Source organism: Hyperolius riggenbachi, chromosome 3 (assembly GCF_040937935.1).
Source record: "Hyperolius riggenbachi isolate aHypRig1 chromosome 3, aHypRig1.pri, whole genome shotgun sequence".
Classification (NCBI taxonomy): domain Eukaryota; kingdom Metazoa; phylum Chordata; class Amphibia; order Anura; family Hyperoliidae; genus Hyperolius; species Hyperolius riggenbachi.
The window spans coordinates 332,006,127-332,028,526 of NC_090648.1; the positions used below are offsets into that span (position 1 = coordinate 332,006,127).

The 22,400-nt window shown below is 43.5% G+C and overlaps 1 protein-coding gene across 4 annotated transcripts in view; it reads left to right on the forward strand.

The window, feature by feature from the left end:
• The window catches only part of LIN7A (lin-7 homolog A, crumbs cell polarity complex component), a 169,736-nt gene extending 147,546 nt beyond the window's left edge, over window positions 1-22,190 (forward strand). For 3 of the 4 annotated variants that reach the window (XM_068276867.1, XM_068276865.1, XM_068276868.1), the window contains exons 4-6: window positions 845-1,054; window positions 13,559-13,773; window positions 21,366-22,190. In XM_068276867.1, the coding sequence (XP_068132968.1) occupies window positions 845-1,054; window positions 13,559-13,773; window positions 21,366-21,393 (453 nt within the window). In that variant the 3' untranslated portion in view covers window positions 21,394-22,190. Of the gene's footprint in view, window positions 1-844; window positions 1,055-13,558; window positions 13,778-21,365 lie in introns of all 4 variants that reach the window. The other variant, XM_068276866.1, reaches the window with a different exon arrangement.
• Window positions 22,191-22,400: the final 210 nt, after the last annotated feature.

Sequence of the window (22,400 nt, forward strand, 5' to 3'; positions counted from 1 at the left end):
GTGACATATAGTAGAATGCAGTAAATTATTCAGGATACCCACTTTTACAGTAATTTACCTGATTTCACCATCAGAAACACTTCCTATATTTATATATTGCTTTATATTGGTAAGTAGACCTCCCATTGATGGTTAGTTTTTCAGCTATGTGGAATTTTTCCCTCAGAGCATTCTGGGAGACCAAACATTATTTTTACTGGCTTCGGAATACTCAGAAGCAAACATTCTGCAGAGCTGACAGAACTAAATATGTCACCACCTGTGATCCATTTCATAATGAACATCAGGATTAGGAAAGATTTTACAATGGGCAAACACTGACCAAATCATATACAGGTAGTCCCCGACTTACGAACGCCCGACTTACGAACGACCCGCCGATATGAATGGCATAAATTCTGTGTTTCCATGGGAATAAGTCAAAACATTTTTTTTCAAATTAGACTTGTAGTTTTTGAGATCAACGATTTCAAAAAATTCTGAGAAAAAATGGCTTTTAAACTTGTATAAACAGGTACAAAGGGCAAATGTGACACAGAGGGGGACACCGGAGACACAGGGGGGAACAGAGGAGGTACAGAGGACAGAGATAGCACAATGTTCCCACTTAAGAACAGATTCAGGTTAAGAACGAACCTACAGTCCCTATCACGTTCATTAACCGGGGACTACCTGTATAAATGATTATTGAAAAAAAATAAAGTACTTTTATTTATTCATTATGTTATTTTCACTACAATTCCTCTTTATTAATGATAATCCTGTGCATTCAGCCAGGGCCAAATCTTCCTTTCAGACCTGCAGTAAAGTCTAAATCATTTCTTATAAAATGCTTTTATTTCAGGCCACGGTCGCTGCATTTGCTGCCAGTGAAGGCCACTCCCACCCTCGTGTAGTGGAACTGCCCAAAACTGATGAAGGACTTGGTTTCAATGTCATGGGAGGGAAGGAGCAGAATTCCCCGATTTACATCTCCCGCATCATTCCAGGAGGAGTAGCAGAACGACATGGAGGACTCAAGAGAGGAGATCAGCTGCTATCTGTGAATGGAGTGGTAAGATGAACACATGTCTCATAGTGCTAATAGCCTGACAAGTCATTCTATAGTTCTTCTGAATCATTAGTTCAATTGTAGCAGCAAAAGATGTGCATCAGTAAACACAGCTATGACCCAAAATAACTGTTTTATAATAAGCATTCCATCCTGCACACCTGCAGGTATTAAAGTTAATGTGAAGTGAAATTGAAAACAAACAAATATTTTACCATTTTACCTATGGAGAGGGGAGGCTCTGGGTCCTAAAGAGCCTTCTTGTTCCTCTCACGTTCCCCTTGTTCCAGCGTTATCATCCCTGCAAGAGCTTTTCAACCAGTTGACCAAATACAGCTCTGAGCATCCTCTGAAGGCTTCGAAAGCTCCCAAAAATGGCCCAAATATGGGCCGCTCCATACTTGCGCATGTGCAGTACAGGTCCATCCGTCTTCAGGAGCACTCGGACTCCTGAAGCCTCCTGTGGCAGCAGGTTTGAATGGGGGTGACAGCGCTGGAATGTGAAAATTCAAATAGGCCCATAGATGCTGGAGGTGGAGATGGAGATGGGTCACGTGTCTATGACTTTTAACAAGATTGCTTCACAAAGTGTGGGGCGGCTTCACCACCTACCTTTTGGAGAGCACTCCCAAATGTTATGAACCATGTGAGCTAGTATGGCTCAGGGGTTAGTGTCCCATGCTCATGGGATCTACATTCTTTGAGGAACACTAGCCTGCAAGGTGGGGGGGGGGGGGAATGGGGTTAGTAAGACTTGGGAGGGGCACACTGTTTAAAATAAAAAAAATGAAAAAAAAATTCCCGTTAGTTGGACACTGCTTATATGCACACTATTGGAAACATGTATTCACTTCCCATCACAATGTACCCGTGCCTCACATTTGTTTTACATTTGTGGGCAGATTGCCATCTGGGCAGCGCCATGGTCAGGAATGTACATGCTAACACTGTTTTCATGTGTGCTGTTGCAGTAGGAGCCAGACACACCTCCAGGCATACATAAAGGAGTGATAGCTTGCTCCTTCTCTATACCATTTGCATCCACCTACTGCTAAAGTAAGCTGCAGGATTACCTTGGCAAATCCCTTGGGTTAGTAAGTTAGGCCCTGAAAGTATAACAGATCAAAAAGAGGACTACTTAACATACAAGTTGTACAGTATTCAGGGCTCGTTTCCACTATAGCGAATCCGCATGCAGGCACTGCATGCGGATTCGCATAGGCAATACAAGTGGATGGGATTGTTTCCACTTGTGCGTCGTGCGGGTGCGTTTTAGTGTGCGGGGAAAATCTGCACGGCAGAGCCGGTGTCCTGTCTAAGATAGCTACCCATCCAAAATAGCTACTTTCAGCACTGCGCATGCGCACTTCCATAAACGCGTCACAGGAGGGAGGAGGGTCGTCTGAAATAGCTACTTTTCTGCTGCACTCAGAAAAACTATCAAACCTACTAGTACAGAACTGTTGCTAAAGAAGAAGTGGCAACTAGCCGCTGTGCAGGCTTGCCGAGATCTCATCTCCCTTCTCCTCTTCTTTACTACACAGCTGCGTGACTCGCAGGGCAGCTGATACTCCCTCACTCAGGCTGACGTGCTTCTCCCTGCTTCCTCCTGAAGGCTGCAATGTCTGTCCTCCTCGCACAGCAGAGCGGTGTATATCTCTGGCATACACCTCGTCTAGTGCTGTGCATCCCTCTTCCCTGCTCTCTCCTCTGCTTCCATCAGAGCTCCTCTGCTATAATTCACATTTGTGCAGCTCCTGACTGAGTTGTCATGTGAGAAACTCGGGAAGCACAGTACACTGGGCAGCTCGCCTCTGATGAAAGTGTAGGAGAGGAGCAATGCACAGCGCTGGATGAGGTGTAATGGAATTATAAACTGCTTTGCTGTCATGTGCCTTAAAATACAAGGTGGTGGAGGACAGACATTGCAGGGGGGAGGGGGAGAATGTCAGCCACGAGGAGTGTGTGTGTGGGGGGGCTCAAATTACATCAATCTTTGTGAGACGTAATATACTGTACATGGGGCAGGTGAGGGAAGAGGGTCAGTAATGCTGGCCACTTAGTTTTTTCGTTGGGGGGAATGATCCTGGGTATACATAGGGGAATAAGAGGACTATTAGATTAGTAGGGGGGGGCACACATAAAATGCTGGGAGGGATAGTCATACTAGCCACTTTGCAGGGGAGGGGGGTTTAAGGTGTACTGGCCAAACTTTTCTGGTGGGAAATTGGTAGAACATGATATGAGGGGAAGGGCAGGGGGTAAGGTGCAGAGCAGGTGAAAACGGGGCTGCCATAAGCACCAATATTAAAGGCCGCAATTAACGATATGGACAGTACTTAAAGGGAACCAGAGACGTTGGGGGGAAAGGTTTTATACATACCTGGGGCTTCCTCCAGCCCCATAAGCCTGGATCGCTCCTACGCCACCGTCCTTCACTGCCTGGATCCGACGGTACCGGGACCCGTCATTTCCGCGAGTCGGCCGGCGGACGCGGCCAATTGTCCGCATCACAGGGGCTCCCTCCATATACCTATGCGTGCGGCTGCAAATTGCGCAGCCACATGCGTAAGGGTATGGAGGTAGCCCCTGTGCATGCGGACAATTGGCCGCGTCCGCCGGAAGTGACGGGGCCTGGTACCGGCGATACAGGAAGCGGAGGATTGCGGCGTGGGAGCGATCCGCGCTTATGGGGCTGGAGGAAGCCCCAGGTATGTATAAAACCTTTTCCTATTTTTCCCTATCCTTCCTCTCTGGTTCCCTTTAATAATGTGCTGCCCACATTGCGATTTTTCTGGTGACTGCTGCCTTTCTGGTGACTGCTGCCCACTTTTACTATTATTTTCTGGTGACTGCTGCCCACTTTACGATTGTTTTCTGGTGACTGCTGCCTTTCTGGTGACTGCTGCCCACTTTACGATTATTTTCTGGTTACTGCTGCCTTTCTGTTGACTGCTGCCCACTTTACAATTATTTTCTGGTGACTGCTGCCTTTCAGGTGACTGCTGCCCACTTTACGATTATTTTCTGGTGACTGCTGCCCACTTTACAATTATTTTCTGGTGACTGCTGCCTTTCTGGTGACTGCTGCCCACTTTACGATTATTTTCTGGTGACTGCTGCCTTTCTGGTGACTGCTGCCCACTTTACGATTATTTTCTGGTGACTGCTGCCCACTTTACGATTATTTTCTGGTCACTACTGCTCACATTACAATTTTCTGGTGCCTGCTGCCCACATTGTGATTTTTCTGGTGACTGCTGCCCACATTGCGATTTTCTGGAGACTGCTGCCCACTTTACGATTATTTTATGGTGACATGCTGCCCACGTTACGATTATTTTATGGTGAAATGCTGCCCACGTTATGATCATTTTATGGTGAAATGCTGCCCACTTTACGATTAATTTCTGGTGAAATGCTGCCCACTTTACGATTCATTTCTGGTGAAATGCTGCCCACTTTACGATTCATTTCTGGTGAAATGCTGCCCACTTTACGATTCATTTCTGGTGAAATGCTGCCCACTTTACGATTCATTTCTGGTGAAATGCTGCCCACTTTAAGATTCATTTCTGGTGCATTACGATTATTGTATGGTGAAACGCTGACCCGTTACAATTATTTTATAGTGAAACGCTTTATTTGAAATGATTATTTGGCACCTATGGGGGGGCCCCATCCAAATTTTTGCAGGGGGGCCCAGTGATTTCTAGTTATGCCCCTGCTAGTATATGCCCAAGTGTTATACATACTTGGGGCTTCCTCCAGCCCCATCCACACGAATCGCTCCTACGGTGCCGTCCTCACTCTTCTGGTATCGGGTCCCATAACTTCAGCCAGTTGCGGCCAGTTGTTGCATGCGCAGTGTGGCTGGGAGCGTTCTTTGCCTGCACAGTACTCCCAGCTGCCGGAGAGGGACGGAGGGATCGCACTGCGCATGCGTTGACTGGCCACTGGCCAGTTGCAAATAATTATAGCTGGGGTAACTGGAAGAAGCTGCGCATGCGCAGTTATGCACAGTCCGTACAGGCACTGGTAAAGCAAGTTGAAAAATCTGTTGGGTCGCAAAATCTTTCACCACATCAATCTAGTGGGAGGCATCAGCAGCTACTTTAATAGTATTTAGATATCACAGTGGCTGAATCCGGTGTAATGAAAAATTTTGCAACCCATCATAGTTTGCAACTTGCCATAGAGGACAGTGTATAACTGCGTAGGCGTGGCTTCTCTCTGTTAACACGCCTGTCATTTTTTTGCAACCACGGATCCCATTAAGCTAGAAGGGGATTGTTCCCGTCCCCTGTAGCTCAACTAATAACCCCCCCCCCCCCCCCCGCCGAGGGAACAATCCCCCTCTTGCTCAACTAATAACCCCCCTGGAGGGAACAATCCCCCCTTCTTGCTCAACTAATAACGGATCCCATTGAGCTAGAAGGGGATTGTTCCCTCAGGTGTTATGAGGCCCAGGATGCTTCGATAGCGGCCTTAAGCTCATCCAGAGTTTTGGGTCTTGCGTCTCTTAACTTTCTCTTCACAACATCCCATAGATTCTCTATGGGGTTCAGGTCAGGAGAGTTTGCAGGCCAATTGAGCACAGTAATACCATGGTCAGTAAACCATTTACCAGTGGTTTCGGCACTGTGAGCAGGTGCCAGGTTGTGCTGAAAAATGAAATCTTCATCTCCATAAAGCTTTTCAGCAGATGGAAGCATGAAGTGCTCCAAAATCTCCTGATAGCTAGCTGCATTGACCCTGCCCTTGATAAAACACAGTGGACCAACACCAGCAGCTGACATGGCACCCCAGACCAGAGAGGTAAGTCCACCTGAACATCCCCCTCTTTTAGACGGGTTTTAAATGTTTTTATTCTACTCTGGCGCCTCTGTACACCAAGCTTTACTGAAGTCTTGATTCCACCCTCGGTGGAGGGGTGCTACCCCATTTCCTATCCACAGAGAACGACATCTTAAAAACCTGAGTGGGGTCAGGTTATAATACTCCCTACCTGCACTTGAAGTGGTTGCCTATGGGTAACCCATGTTTGTGAGTATATCTAAGATTTTTTGTTTTAAACCACAACCAACTTAACAATACTACACCATATTGGGCTCTCGATTTCTCTTAGTTCTTCCAAGCATACTCCCTCAGTATGTACCTTCCAGCATGTTCTGTTCCATAACTGTTTGTAGCCCCAAGTCCCGTCCCCCCCCCCCCAGGCTCACGCTCACCCTCACCCACCCTCCCTCCCCAGGGCCGGCCTTAGGTTTCACAGCACCCTGAGCGAAACCTGATTTTTGTGCCCCCCCCCTTCATCCTTTTCCCACGTGCATACACACACACACACACACACACACGCCCATATGCAATTCCCCTTTTCTCCTGAGATATCTCCTAGGACAGTGGTTCCCAACCTTTTTTATGTTGTGACACATCATGCCAAATGCTCAGATCTCTGTGACACATCACATATGTATAATAGAAAAAATACTATTAATAACCACGAATGAATGGAAAGAGCGCATTATCATGAATACACTTAAAAATGAAGGCTAGAACCTTTTAGGAATATTAATAAAAACAATCAGTGGGACAGTAAGCCGCCTCCTCCCCCATTTAGAATGATAGCACAGCACTGACAATTTGTACCACGCATTATAGCTGCAGTGCGCCCCCCTCCAAAATGCCCTCAGACTCAGTAGGTAGCCACTAGCCAGGTATAGGTGCCTCCAGTATAGGTAGCCAGGAGTAGGTGCCCTCCTTCAGTATAGGTAGCCAGCTATAGGCATCTCCAGTATAGGAAGTCAGGTGTTGAAGCCCTCAGTATAGGTAGCCAGCTATAGATGTCCCCAGTATGGGTAGCCAGGTGTTGGAGCCCTCAGTATAGGTAGCCAGCTATAGGTGCCCTCAGTATAGGAAATCAGGTGTAGGTGCCCTGAGTATAGGCAACCAGCTATAGGCGCCCCCTTGGAAGCCGGCGCCCTGAGCGACCGCTCCGGTCGCTCATATCAAAGGCCGGCTATGTCCCTCCCTCAGTATGTACCTTCCTGACCTGGAATGTTCCATAACTGTTTATAGCCCCCCCCCCCCCCCCCAGGCTCACGCTCACCCACCCTCCTCCCTCTGCCAGGCTTCAAGTTCGCTCACCCACCGTCAAATATGCCGCCTGTATAGACAGACAGTAAGTGCTGTGCGGTGTGCGCTGCCTTTGGTCCTGAGCTGCCTCACCTAGCTCTGGCTGATTTAAAATCCGGTCCGGCTGCTGCCTCCACCCTGGGCTCCACGCACGGAACGCTGTCTAACCTCAAGCCTCTAGGAAGTATGGGGCTGGCTCGCTGGTGGCGCCTCTGTCTCTCTGCTGACTGCCGCTCTGCTCAGCGTTCCACTTCGGCGATGACGTGTGACGTCACTGAGTGGGGAGATCCGGCTCGGCGCCGCTGGCGGTGAGGATCGATAAAATAAATGTATAGATTAAAGAAAAAAAAAAAGACATTGCAGCCAGTGGCGTACCTAGCATATTTGGTACCCGGTGCTGATTATCCAGTCAGCTCCCCCCCCCCTAATTGGGGCTACGTAGCGCGGCGCGCTTAGCGAAAAATGTGTGTGGTCATAGACCAAAATGTGGGTGTGGTCACGGGTGGAGACAAGTTTACATGAACTTAGCAATAGTGGGACATTAGATCAGGACAGTGGTGGCGAAAAGTCACTTATCTATCGCAAAGTGCCAACAGCAATTTAAACTAAATACAAACATTTTAACTCATACATGAACATTATGGAAAATCCAAGTTGAAAATAAACTGTGAAGATAAACCATTTCATCCATCCTACTCCTGAAAATGTATTTTTTTTTAACCCCCCAGTTTTATTTTCTGTTTTAAAAAGCTAAAAAAAAGTAGGTTTAATACTATTGTCTCATATGATAATGATTCAGCTTTTCCTATAGTCTCGCAGTTAGCAATCATGAGGCCCCCAACAAGACAAATTCAGCAATCTTGAGGCCCCCAACAAATCATGAGGCCCCCAACAAGACAAATATAGCAATCATGAGGCCCCCAGCAAGACAAATTCAGCAATCTTGAGGCCCCCAACAAGACAAATCCAGTAACCATGAGTCCCCCAACAAGACAAATCCAGTAACCATGAGTCCCCCAACAAGACAAATCCAGTAACCATGAGTCCCCCAACAAATCAAATTCAGCAGTCATGAGGCACATAAATAGACAGCATTTCACATAAATGGGCAGAATGCCCCCTTAATATAGTAGACACCTCTCACCTGGCTTCTGAATTCTCCTCGCCTGGCTGGCAATACTTTTTTTGTCTGGATTGGGGATGATCTGTGGGCTGAAAGGCCTGGCAGTGATGCTGTGGCCTGACTGGTGGTGATGCTGTGACTGGGCTGGCTGGCGGTGATGCTGTGGCTGGGCTGGCTGGTTGAAGTAAATGCTACCCTGACTGGTGGTGATGCTGTGGCCTTTTTGCCAGTGATTCTGGGCTGGTTGGCTGGTGGTGATGCTGGGCTGGCTGGCCTAGATAGTTTAGGTAGTGAGAGATGCCCCCTAGTTTAGGTAGCGCCAGGAGCCCCCCAGTTTAGGTAGTGACAGGAGCCCCCCCGTTTAGGTAGTGACAGGAGCCCCCCAGTTCAGGTAGTGACAGGAGCTCCCAGTTCAGTTAGTGACTGGTGATCCCCAGTGTGTGTAGTGACATGACCCCCAGTTCAGGTAGTGACAGGCACCCCCCATTTAAATAGTGATAGGCACCCCCAGTTTAGATAGTGACAGGCACCCCCCAGGTTAGTGACATGGACCCCCCAGGTTAGATAGTGACAGGGACAGCCCAGCTTCAGACCTCAGTATCAGCCGGCGACCAGTTAGAGCAGGCGCACCAATCTCGGTGAACACCACGCTGTATATGCGGAAGTGATGTCACTTCCGCATATCAGTGCGGTGTCCGCTAGGTCCTAGCGCCCGCATAGTGGTCGCCGACTGGTCGGAGGTCTGAAGCTGGGCTGCTCCTGCCTGGCAGCGGGGACGGCCCGGGGGGGGGGGGGGGGAATTAGCAGGCGGCCAGGGGGGGTGTAAAATCCTCAATGGGCGCCCTTGGGGACCTAGCGCCCGGGGGCACTTGTCCTACCCCGACCCCCCCCCCCCCCCCAAGCTACGGGTCTGGTCTAGGGGCCTGGTGGATGCTACCCCCACCAAATCTAACTAAAATAGTCAGGTGACCATCAGCAGTGCACAAAAATTGGGCTAGTCTACTTTAGGGGACCCAGCAGGAAACCTCATAGGGAAATCTAGCTAATGTGATTTGGTGGACGGCATGCTCTTGAACTTCTAGGTTGTAATAAATTACACCCACCCTGTTCAGCCATTCACAATGCTTTGTGCGGTAAAGGATGCTGTGATTGGAGAATTGTTCCCTATGAGGTTTCCTGCTGGGTCCCCTAAAGTAGACTAGCGCCCAAAAAAGTGCTATCTTGTCTAGGGCCCTATTTCATCGTAATCCTTTTCGGTGCTACTCTGCATGCGGGTGGGGGCTATAAGACGAATAAGTGTGGAAAGTTTGGTTGGTTTTGGCCCTGCCCAATTTACTGCATTTTAATCCCAGTCCCCCAGTGAGTAACTGTACCAAGTTTGGGGACCCTGCTATTAACCGTCTAAGAGCGGCAGCAGTTTTAAATTTTCCCATTTAAATGAATGGCTGAAATTTGATTGGCTGTTGTACACTCCGCCCAATTTTTGTAAATTTTAGCTGCAATCACCTAGTGACCCACGGTGCCAAGTTTGGGAACTCTGGCTTTAATACTGTGCGAATTTCAGCGGTTTAAAATTTCCCATTGAAGTCAATAGGGAAAATCTGATTGGTTGATTATGGCTCCACCCACTTTTGGGGGTCCCCAAAATGTGACAAAATGTTTCAGCTTCACTCCATGACCAAAGTTTGGTGAATGTAACTTCAAATTTGCATTGGCTGCTGGTAGCTCCGCCCACTTTAGGGTGACCCCCCAAAATACATATTTTTATTTGGGGTTACACCTACAATATGTGGTCCGAGTTTGGGGAGTGTAGCTTCAAAACTGTACGAGTGGCAGTGATTTAAATTTTTTCCCTGTCAAAGTCAACACGGAAAAAGGGGTCTTCCGGGGTCCGCCGCAGGGGCCCGGAGGGTGGGATCGCTTATTAAAGCACAAGCAATATACTTTGCTTTAAGACGAATAAGTGTAGAAAGTTTGGCGCTTGTACCCCTAAAACTGTGGAAGGCGTAGCGTATAGAAAATGGGGAGCGCTAATAATAACAATATTAATAATAAGAAGAAGAACGAGCTGAACTAGAAGAACAATCTATTGGCTATTTCATAGCCAACATAATTATTATTACATAAATAAGATCTGTAACCTATCACTCAAGGGCAAACAACATTATGCAGCATATACACAGGGTTTGTTTTTTGCCATGGTAGCTAATTCAGACAGGGTAGCTTTTACGGACACACTGTGCTGTCTGATTTAGCTACCGGTAGCTAAATCAGACGAAGTAGCTAAATCAGACACCACACCGGCAATGCTTTTAATAGGGAAATCGCATGCGGCTTTGTCATGCGGTTTTCCCCGCGATATCGCGTACGATTTCGCATGTAAGGCTATGGAACTTTACACAGGCAGTGACATGGTTAAATTCGCCTGCTTCCTAGCCATGCGAAATCACATGCGAAATCGCGGGGAAACCAGCATGCGGAAACACATCCGCATGCGATTTCGTCCGCGGTGGAATCCATACAGTGGAAACGAGCCCTAAATCACCTCCCAGGTTAATTCACCTATATAATTGGACAAAGGACACACGATTGCTGGTAACATTCGATTGAAAAGTTAATACTAATTCTAGTGGGAAGTCTTAAAATTTTATGTTGCAGTGGTGCTAAATGTTTATTGAAACCACCCTTTTGTCCATATTTCCACATTAGAAATCTCCCCATCTACATGATGTATTACTGGTAATGCCTGAGACTGTCAATAAGCTAAAATCTCCTCTGCTTTGCTGTAGAAAATGTATATAATTTTCACCAGTCTTCTCTCTGCATGACACCGGATTTATTTTCTACAAGGAATGCCAATGACAATTTCATATAATAAAATGGGGTGCATGGGTAGAGATAAAGCACTCTGGGGGTATATCTCAGGGTTAATGCCATAGCAAGTAAGGTATGCTTCACTTATTAGCGCTCATTCTCACCTAGCTCCCTGCGCCTGTCAATCACCTGGCTTACATCCAGAGATTCTTGCCATAGGCAAAAATATACAGTAACGACTCTAAGAAACTGCTGAAGGATATAGCAGCTTAAGGGGATAAACTAGCCATACGGAAAGCTCCAGTACATGACATAGAGGTGCTCCTTCTGAGCCAAGATCACGACCATTTCATTCCAGGAAAACATTCTTCATTAGTAAGAATAGGCTACGTGCTTCTCATACTTTAAAACTATAAATTAAAGTGAAACTCCACATTTTTGAGAGTTGCTACAAAACATATAACAGTGCTCTGCAAATCTTTTGTGGTTCACTTACCTTAAAAAGTATCTTTCCTTTTTTTTGTTTGCAGCAATTTATGGCATTCCAAAACCGATTGAAGCCAAGTTGGCTCTTTTTTGCGAGCCATAAATCTGTACTTTGTGTGGTGTACAGACTGTCTAGAGAGACCCATTTTAGCTTCAAGACTTAACTAGACAGAGAAGGAGCTTGGTACTTGTTTGCCACATTTGGTCTATTGACTGGTAGGAAACTTGTGCACTTCCAGATAACAGTCTGCGTTACAAACCATGTTAAAATAAATCTTAAGTGTTATAAAAAAAAAAAAAAGTTACTTACCTCAGTAGTGGGAAGCCTTTGAATAGTTCCAGAGGCTTCCCATATCCTCTTACAGCCCACCGTTCCAGGGAAGTCCACTCCTGAATTTTTAATTGTTGGTAAGGGTGAAATATAGAAACCCCCTCTGGACAAGTCAGATTACATAATCCAGAGATTGATGCACAATGTATGATGCTACCTGCAAAGGTGCAAAGGTGGAGTTTCTTCCCCAGCACAGAGCCATAACTCCTCCCTCCCTGTTGAGAGAGATTCACTTTGTGTCAGCCCTACCAGAGTTCCATTCTGCTCAGTGTGTAATAAAGAATTTAACCATTCCTATGTGCTCCCCAATGTTTTTTTATAGAAGTCACAAATACCTTTGCTCAGCGTGCAATAGGAAATCCTTTCCCACGCTTCCTTAAAGTAAACATTAAAGGAATACTATCGATTAAAACAACTTGCTGTGGAAAGCATTTTCTTGACAAGTTGTGAAACTATCACCTAGGAGAAAACTCAGGAGAAAAAGTGAATTGCATATGGGCCCTATGTGTATTACGGATGATAAATAGAATATTAGTAACATAAAAATGAGTCTCTTATTTTTATTTAAAATTTTATGACTTCATTTTTTTAAGACTGCATCAGACAAGTCACAGTTGCTGTTTAGGATCCACACCATGCCTTTGAAAATCCACTCTCTGAAGTTGAAAGAGAGGGATAAGTAATGGCCCTTTAAACTTTCCTGCACTTAAACCTCATTCTCTCAGGGCCCGTTCACACTAGAAGCGCTTTTCTGAGCGTTTTGCGATTGATTAGCGTTTTTTAAAATCGCTCCTATTCACTTTCATTAAAATGGTGGTAAAAATCGTGGAAAAATTGCAGCGATTTCGCGATCACTTACACAAATCACAGCGATTTTTCCACGATTTTTCCCACGATTTTAATAAAAGTGAATAGGAGCGATTTTAAAAACGCTAATCAATCGCAAAACGCTCAGAAAAGTGCTTCTAGTGTGAATGGGCCCTCACTGTTTCCCAGCTGTTTTAGCCTCTATTTACTTTTCAGGTAACTGGAATAAATTCAACAAGCTGTTGACAAGCTCTTTTGTACTGGAAAACAAAGTGAATTCAGAGCATTTCTTACTCGGGCTATTGTATGTACCTATGTTTATCTCATCATGTCACATAACACTTCAGGTATGCTTTAACCTTTTAACCTCCTTGACGGTATGATTATTTCCAAATGTATTGTCCAAAAGCGGTGCAATTTTTTCTCAAGCTTTTAGACATTAAAAATCATACCGCTAGATAGATCTGTGGCAGCCCTGCACATTCCACACCTCCGATGGATTCAATTTGGGATTACCACTCTGAGCTTTGGCTTTCTGGCCTGAGCCAGACTTGGGGTTACTGCTAAGGAGGTTAATAAGGGGAGGAGTTTAGACAGAACATAGACTTGATTTTCTATATATGCATTTGACTCCTTTCTTGTAATGCTAGTCTGTGGTAATTAAGACAATTACCAATAAAGCTATCATGTGCCGACCATCCTCATAATACATTTTACAGCAGGAAAGTTTTGTTGTATATAACAGTGAGTCAAGTTAGAGGATAGGTTGGCTGGCCTATTGACAGACAGTCCTTTATTTTCATGTATGCAGAGTGTGGAAGGAGAGCATCATGAGAAAGCGGTGGAGCTGCTGAAGGCTGCAAAAGACAGTGTGAAGCTGGTAGTGCGATACACACCCAAGGTGTTGGATGAGATGGAGGCTCGCTTTGAAAAGCTGAGGACTGCCAGGCGTCGACAGCAACAACAGATATTAATCCAACAGCAGCAGCAACAACAGCAGCAACAGACACAGCAAAATCATATGTCGTAGGTGAGAGTTTTCATTGCTTTCACTTCTTATCTGATGCAAGCACAGTACTCTCAACTTAGACTATACATGTACAGTTGTTATGGGGGAGGGGGTTTCATGCATTTTAGCCACTTTATTGCAGCAAACAATTTTTATTAATACATCAATTCCAATCAAAAACCCGGTGTCATTTTGATTACAAAGGAAAAGCAGCCTAAGGCTCCCTGCACACTGCAAATCCGTTTTCCGATTTTGATTCCGATTCCGATTTTCAATTCCGATTTTCCCTGAATACATTAAACAGAATAACGGATCAAAAAATGCAGTGTGCAGTAAAGAAAAAAATCTGTATTGGAATCGGATGTAAAAACCGATTAAAAAGCGGAATCTGACTCGGAAATGCATTCAGTGTGCAAGAGGCCTAACACATAAAATATAGTAAACTGCTTAAATAATATTTAAAAAGCAAGATGTTTCTGAAAAGTGCACAGTTTGTTTCCTTTTACCGTATGCATGGGGAATGAGCCAGTATAGCTTTCTTGTGTACAGATATCATTTCAAGCTATACCTACAAATGTGTCTTATGAAAAAGTAGCAAACATCAGTAACATAAATTGTATCAACCTTTTGTCAGCCATGCCCGAGTTATCTTGTGTATGTAACTCAGGGCAGTGGTGCCCTGGCCTGCTATACTTGGCCGGCCTGTCACCCCCATATGCAGAGTAGCACAGGAAGCGCTTTCGTATTTACTTATTCATGGCACTGAATCAGGTCTCTTCTTTCACCACAGAGTGGCGCTATATGCGGACATCATCCTTCGGGTCCTGATCACGATATGACATGTGATTGGGACCCAAAGGAGGTTGTCCACATACAGCGTGGCTTGGTAGTGGAAGAAGAGACCCGATTCAGCACCAAACATTTCCTGATTTTTTTTAAACCAATAGGGTTTTTATTGATTTTATAAAAGGTAGTCACAACATACAACAGTAATGTTCAACATTAAGAGATACATTGTCCAACCTGCATTATATGCAAAAATAGTATACATTTAGTATATAGATGTAATGATTAGGCAGCATAATGAAGAGGCTCATGCAGCAAGAGTGATCAAGAATCTTTGTGTTTGTTCTTGTTAGGTGTACAGCACCTCATGCAACTCATATTTAACAGAGGTTAATTCTATTCCCCACTTAAAGAGACTCCGTAACAAAAAATGCATCCTGTTTTTTATCATCCTACAAGTTCCAAAAGCTATTCTAATGTCCTCTGGCTTACTGCAGCACGTTCTACTATCACCATCTCTGTAATAAATCAACTTATCTCTCTCTTGTCAGACTTGTCAGCCTGTGTCTGGAAGGCTGCCAAGTTCTTCAGTGTTGTGTTCTGTGATGCATCTCCCCCCTTAAGGCCCCTCTCTGCACACTGCCTGTGTATTATTTAGATTAGTGCAGCTTCTCTCTTCTCTCTTATCTTTTACAAGCTGGATAAATCCTCCTCTGAGCTGGCTGGGCTTTCACATACTGAGGAATTACATACAGGCAGAGCTGTCTGCACTCTGCAGGAAGAAACAGCCTGACACTTCAGTGGAAGATAGCTGCAGGGGGGAAAGAAACACACAAATGATCTTTTGAGATTCAACTTTCCAGACATTGACTGGAGTATTGAGGCTACCCATTCTGGTAAAAGCAGCAGATTTCTGGCAGCACTACAGGACAATTACTTGACTCAAATGGTAACTGAACCAACTAGGGGGAATGCGTTACTGGATCTGATCATTTCTAATAGACCAGATAATGTATCAAATGTGCAGCTTCAAGAACATTTGGGAAATAGTGATCACAACATGATAACGTTTGAGCTGGTGACTGATAGGCCACGGGGCAGCGGGACCACTAAAACTATGAACTTTAGAAAAGCAAAGTTCACTCAAATTAGGCAGGCACTAAGTTTGGTGAACTGGGATAATGTACTACAAGGGGAAGACACTGAAGGGAAATGGCAAGCTTTTAAACTTATACTCAATCAATACTGTAGTATGTATATCCCATATGGAAACAAAATGTCTAGGAATAAAAAAAGGCCTCTATGGATGAATAGAAAGGTTAAAGATAAAATGAAGAGGAAAAAGAATGCCTATAAGGTCTTAAAACAGGAGGGGACAGAGGCTGCACTAAGCAATTATAAGGAGTGCAATAAAAATTGTAAAAAAGAAATTAGGCAGGCAAAGATTGAAGCTGAAAAACAAATCGCTAAGGATATCAAATCTAACCCAAAAAAGTTTTACAAGTACATTAACTCTAAAAAAAGAAAGGTTGACTGTATAGGACTCCTAAAGGATGAGGATGGGAACTCAATGGTGGATGACCAAGGTAAGGCAGAGTTATTAAATGCTTTCTTTGCTTCTGTCTTCACAAAAGAAACAGCACTGTTGCAAACTACAGAGGCGGAAGAGTCTCAATCTTCTAACTGTAATATTAAATACTTAACGCAGGAAGAAGTGAAGGCAAGACTAAATAAATTAAAAATAGACAAGGCACCTGGCCCGGATGGCATGCATCCTCGGGTCCTAAGGGAATTAAGTTCAGTTATAGATAAACCCCTTTATCTTATCTTTTGTGACTCTCTTGCAACTGGCAGAGTCCCAGTGGATTGGCGTACAGCCCACGTTTTCCCATTATTTAAGAAGGGCAAAAAATCTGATCCAGGAAATTATAGACCTGTAAGTTTAACATCAGTTGTATGCAAACTATTTGAGGGGTTACTAAGAGATACTATACATCACTTCATAGTAGAAAATAATCTTATTTCTCAGCATCAACATGGGTTTACTAAAGACAGGTCCTGTTTGACTAACATGCTCAGCTTTTATGAGGTAGTGAATGCTAATATGGATATTGGGAATGCTGTAGATGTGATATACTTGGACTTTGCAAAGGCCTTCGACACTGTTCCCCACAAAAGTCTGGTGCAAAAGTTGAGGATGCAAGGACTGGGGAAGAGTCTGTGTTCATGGATAGGGAACTGGCTAATGGACAGAAAACAAAGAGTTGTGGTCAATGGATCATACTCAAAATGGGAGACTGTTAGCAGTGGGGTCCCACAGGGGTCTGTTCTGGGTCCAGTGCTCTTCAATTTATTTATTAATGACCTAGTAGATGCAGTAGTGAGCAATGTTGCTATTTTTGCAGATGATACAAAATTGTGCAGAATCATTAACTCTCAGGAAGATAGTGTCATATTGCAACAGGATCTGGATAGGATGGCTATATGGGCACATACATGGCAGATGAAATTCAATGTTGACAAATGTAAGGTCATGCATTTTGGACGTACTAATGGTCTAGCACCATACAAAATAAATGGGATACAGTTGGGGACATCAAACTTGGAGAAGGACTTAGGAGTACTCATTGACAACAAGTTAAATAATCGTACTCAATGCCAAGTAGCTGCAGCTAAAGCTAACAAAATTTTGGGATGCATTAAAAGGGAAATAAAAACTCGAGATGCTAGCATAATATTGCCCCTGTTTAACTCTCTAGTAAGGCCACATCTGGAATATGGAATTCAGTTCTGGGCACCACATTACAAAAAAGATATTGCAGTTTTAGAGCAGGTGCAGAGACGAGCAACAAAATTGATGCGTGGGATGGAAGGTCTCACTTATCGAGAAAGGTTAGATAAACTGGGTTTATTTAGTCTAGAGAAAAGACGCCTTAGAGGGGATCTAATTAACATGTATAAATACATCAGAGGGCAATATAATACCTTGGCGGATGAGCTTTTTGTCCCTAGGCCTTCTCAAAGGACTAGAGGACATGATCTGCACATGGAGGAAAAACGTTTTAGCCATTTATTTAGGAAAGGGTTCTTTACAGTAAGAGTGATTAAGATGTGGAATGCATTGCCACAGGAAGTCGTTATGGCAAACTCTATACCTGCATTTAAAGGGGGCTTAGATGCTTTCCTTGCGTTGAAAGACATCCATGGCTACAATTACTAGGTAATGCCTAATGATGTTGATCCAGGGATTTTATCTGATTGTCATCTGGAGTCGGGAAGGAATTTTTCCCTTTAGGGGCTAATTGGACCATGCCTTGTAAGGGTTTTTTCGCCTTCCTCTGGATCAACAGGGATATGTGAGGGAGCAGGCTGGTGTTGTACTTTATACTGGTTGAACTCGATGGACGTATGTCTTTTTTCAACCAAAATAACTATGTAACTATGTAAAAGGAAGGGTGTATACAGCCTGCTTGTGTATGAATGTATTTTCTATGTTTGGACATACTGTACATCAACCTACTTCCTGTTTTGGTGGCCATTTTGTTTGTTTATAAACAAACTTTTTAAAACTGTTTTTAACCACTTTTAACCTCCTTGGCGGTATGAAAAATACCGCCAGGAGGGAGCGCAGCAGTTTTTTTTAATTTTTTTTTTTTTTTTTATCATGTAGCGAGCCGAGGGCTCGCTACATGATAGCCGCTGCTGAGCGGCATCCCCCCGCCCGCTTCGATCGCCTTCGGCGATCTCCGATCAGGAAATCCCGTTCATAGAATGGGATTTCCTGGAGGGCTTCCCCCGTCGCCATGGCGACGGGGCGGGATGACGTCACCGACGTCACTGACGTCGGGACGTCATTGGGAGTCCCGGGCCACCCCTCCGCGCTGCCTGGCACTGATTGGCCAGGCAGCGCTGGGGTCTGGGGGGGGGGGGGGGCGCGCCGCAGCAAATAGCGGCGATCGGGCGGGGGCCGGCGGCGATCAGAGTGCTGGCGCAGCTAGCAAATTGCTAGCTGCGTCCAGCAAAAAAAAAATTATGAAAATCGGCCCAGCAGGGCCTGAGCGGCACCCTCCGGCGGCTTACCCCGTGTCACACACGGGGTTACCGCCAAGGAGGTTAATGTGGCGAGGAGCGGCGAAATTGTGACAGAGGGTAATAGGAGATGACCCCTAACGCACTGGTATGTTTACTTTTGTGCGATTTTAACAATACAGATTCTCTTTAAGTATAAAGAAAGGTTGTGTTAGACGTGTTAGGGCAGAAACATGACTATACTGACATGACACATTAGTAGACTGGTATATGAAAGTGAGCATTGGGGGACAACCAGCTTAGTACATTAAGAGTGTTCCTTCCATTTGTCCCAGACTAGGTGGAACTGCTGCACCTGTTTCTGTTGCAGGTAGACCAGCTTCTTGAAAGTTAGACCATTATCAAGGCACTTAAACCAGTAGAATTGGGGTGGAGGTGGGGGGAGCAGGGGCAATCCAATTAAGAGCAATCTCCTGTCTAACAGGAATTACGTATACATTTCTTGGTGTTAGGGTGTATTTCCCCATCGTATATCATACTTAGAATCAAGCTGTCCGATTCAGCGTCACGCCACTATAGAAGGGGTAAGATAGGTCTGATGTAGAACATATAGTTGTTTGGCACGATCCTTAATACAGAGAGATACTTTCTTACTGATTCTAGTACGTCTTCCCAGTCCTCATCATCCAGATCAAGGATGACCTGTGCCAAATTGAACGTTTCCTGATTTTACTTTGATCAGGTAAACTTTAATTTATTAAGAATAAAGCTAGCAGATATTGATTAATGGTTTTGAAAGTCCTGCTGACATCATCATTTAGCCCTACTAAACCATCATTGCAGCTGGTCAATTGAAGGTGATTAATGCTATCAATTACCTGTTAGAAGCATGCATCAACTACCTGTTAGACACAGGACTATATATCCCATAGTACCTAGCAGTGACCCCTGCCTCATTGACAGCCTGGAAGTCTCAAACATGTGCCTGGAATAAAGCATACCATGATGTCTTGCTGAGTGATGCGGTGGGTAAGCATGGGCAACCACAATACCAGTAGAGGGGAGAGCGTGCAGCCAGAGAGATCAATGTAAAGCTGTTGCAAAGCAGCGTTACTACTAGAGGAAAAAAGAACACACAAGTCATTTTAAAGACTGCTATTTATTTTAGTTTTCAGTTAGGATATGAATATATTTATTCTTTTCTGCCTTACTTCTATCTTATAACTCACTGTTCCAATGCAAATGAATAAACTCAATCGCTATGATTAGCATTTTAAACAATTAATATTTCTAGAAACATTCAGATGGGATAATTCACTGATTAAAATAAATTCTACTGCGCAGAATATACATTTATGTATTCTGTAAAGATAATTGTTCTGTGCACTCAGGGCACAGTTACACTTGCATTTGCATTTTTTGCACACAGTTTTTTTTTTATTCTTGGACACAATGCGTGATCAGATCATCCTCAATTTGTACACTAGCCATGTGGACTTTATATGCTCTGCCCTACAGGCACTCTTGTTTCATCCACATTCCAGAGACATACTAGTATGTTAAATATTTTCCTCCAAAACTGGCCTAAGACTATCGTTATCGTTATACTAGGACTATGGCAGAGTGATTATACTAGGACTACGGTAGTCATAATACTAGGACTATGGCAGAGTGATTATACTAGGACTATGGCAGAGTGATTATACTAGGACTATGGTAGAGTCATTATACTAGGACTATGGTAGAGTTAATATACTAGGACTATGGCAGAGTCATTATACTAGGACTATGGTAGAGTCATTATACTAAGACTTTGGCAGAGTCATTATACTAGGACTATGGCAGGCAGAGTCATTATACTAGGACTATGGCAGGCAGAGTCATTATACTAGGACTATGGCAGAGTCATTATACTAGGACTATAGTAGAGGCATTCTACTAGGACTATGGCAGAGTCATTATACTAGGACTATTGCAGAGTCATTATACTAAGACTATAGTAGAGTCATTTTATTAGGACTATGGTAGAGTCATTATACTAGGACTATGGTAGAGGCATTATACCAGGGCTATGGTAGAGTCATTGTATTAGGACTATGGCAGAGTCATTTTACTAGGACTATAGTATGGTGAGGTAATTTTGTTTTTATAATTTTTTAGCACATACTATATTTTTATCAATTTAGTTTGCGTCAGATTTGCTTTAAGACATATAAGGGTTAATTTGCAAAGCTTTCTCATGAATGATGTCACCTTATGTATTACCTTAATGGTAAGGAGCGCTAATGCATGAGATAAACAGATAAGGAGGAGTAATTCATGAGATAAACATACAATGAGAGATACATCATGAGTTAAGTCAAATAAGGAGAGATAAACCATGAGTTATGTTACAGAAGGAGAGAAAAATCACAAGTTAAGTCAGTTAAATTGTGAGTTAATAAAAAAGGTAAAATAATTCAACAGACAAGATTTGTGAATCAACCCCATATATTTCATTTTCCATTCCTTAAGGAATTCCTTAAGGAATTAAAGAAAGGAATTATATTGTCATAGTTAAGCAGGACAGTAGAATTTCATATCTAGAGATTGCCTGATATCTTCCATGTATGCAGTGAATAGCTGAACACCTATCATGCTAAACACCACTGTAAAACCCACCACCAGTCATCAAAGTGCAGGTGCACCTTTTAATTAGGTAAGAAATAACACTTCAGTGCTAGACTGCTAACAGCCTCACAATGGCAGTTCATACTTTTGCTCTCAGTTGTTTTGCTCTTTTTCTCTATTGTAGGCTTTTCTCAAGAAAGAAGCAGCGATAGAACCATAACCATGGAGCAATGCCATCTCTGGGAGGTGCATTCCCAAGGATCACACAAGAACTAGCTCCTGTTATCTAGCAAACAGGTGGACCAGTAATCCTTCGGAACAGCTGTTAATAAGCTCTCCCTATAAAGATGATGTTTTGGTAGATAAGAAAACCTCTTTGTTTTGGGCTTACCTTCCAATATTTAATGTATGCATTTAATTTAGTATTGTGTAAAGAGGATTATAGAGTCTGTCATTGACAAGTTCATTCCTATAGTTGGGTCTGAGTGCCTGAGATCGTGTCTACAAATTCGAATTGTTCACTGGACACTGAACTGCATCTGTTTTCTAGAGCACCAACAGACCAGCACTTGTACACCACAAAGAGTACAATTCTATACTGTACATTGTAAAATTTGTTGTTTGTAATAAAATTCAATATTTTTTCCTTACTATAGTATAAGATATTACATTTATACGGTTTTATGTTTTTAGACGCAGCAGCGTTATTACCTTTTGTGTTTTATATGTTGACCTCAAGCACTCAATGTTCGGTACTGTATCTGCTGCTGCGTTAGCAAAAAGATGCTGTAGTTTACACATGATAAATATATGTAGCATAAATACTCTATCTGTACATGAAAAGGAGATATTATTTGTCATTGTGTGTTGTAGACAATGAACATTTTATTTTACTTGTTCTTCTATTTCTGTTTGAAGAATTGATACTTATTTATACAATTTGTTATATTAAAGTTTTCCCAGTGTTTATAGTAATCATTTATTGTCAGAATTAAATATTTTCTAATAAGTTTGCATTGTATGTGTCTTTTTTTAATCAAAAAACTTTTATGTAGTCATAGGCATAAGCATTCATCCTTATATTTGATGCTTGATTATTAGGTTAAAGGGAACCTGAAGTGAGAAGGATATGGAGGTTGACATATTTATTTTCTTTTAAAGAGAAACTCCAACCAAGAATTTAACTTTATGCCAATCAGTAGCTGATACCCCCTTTTAC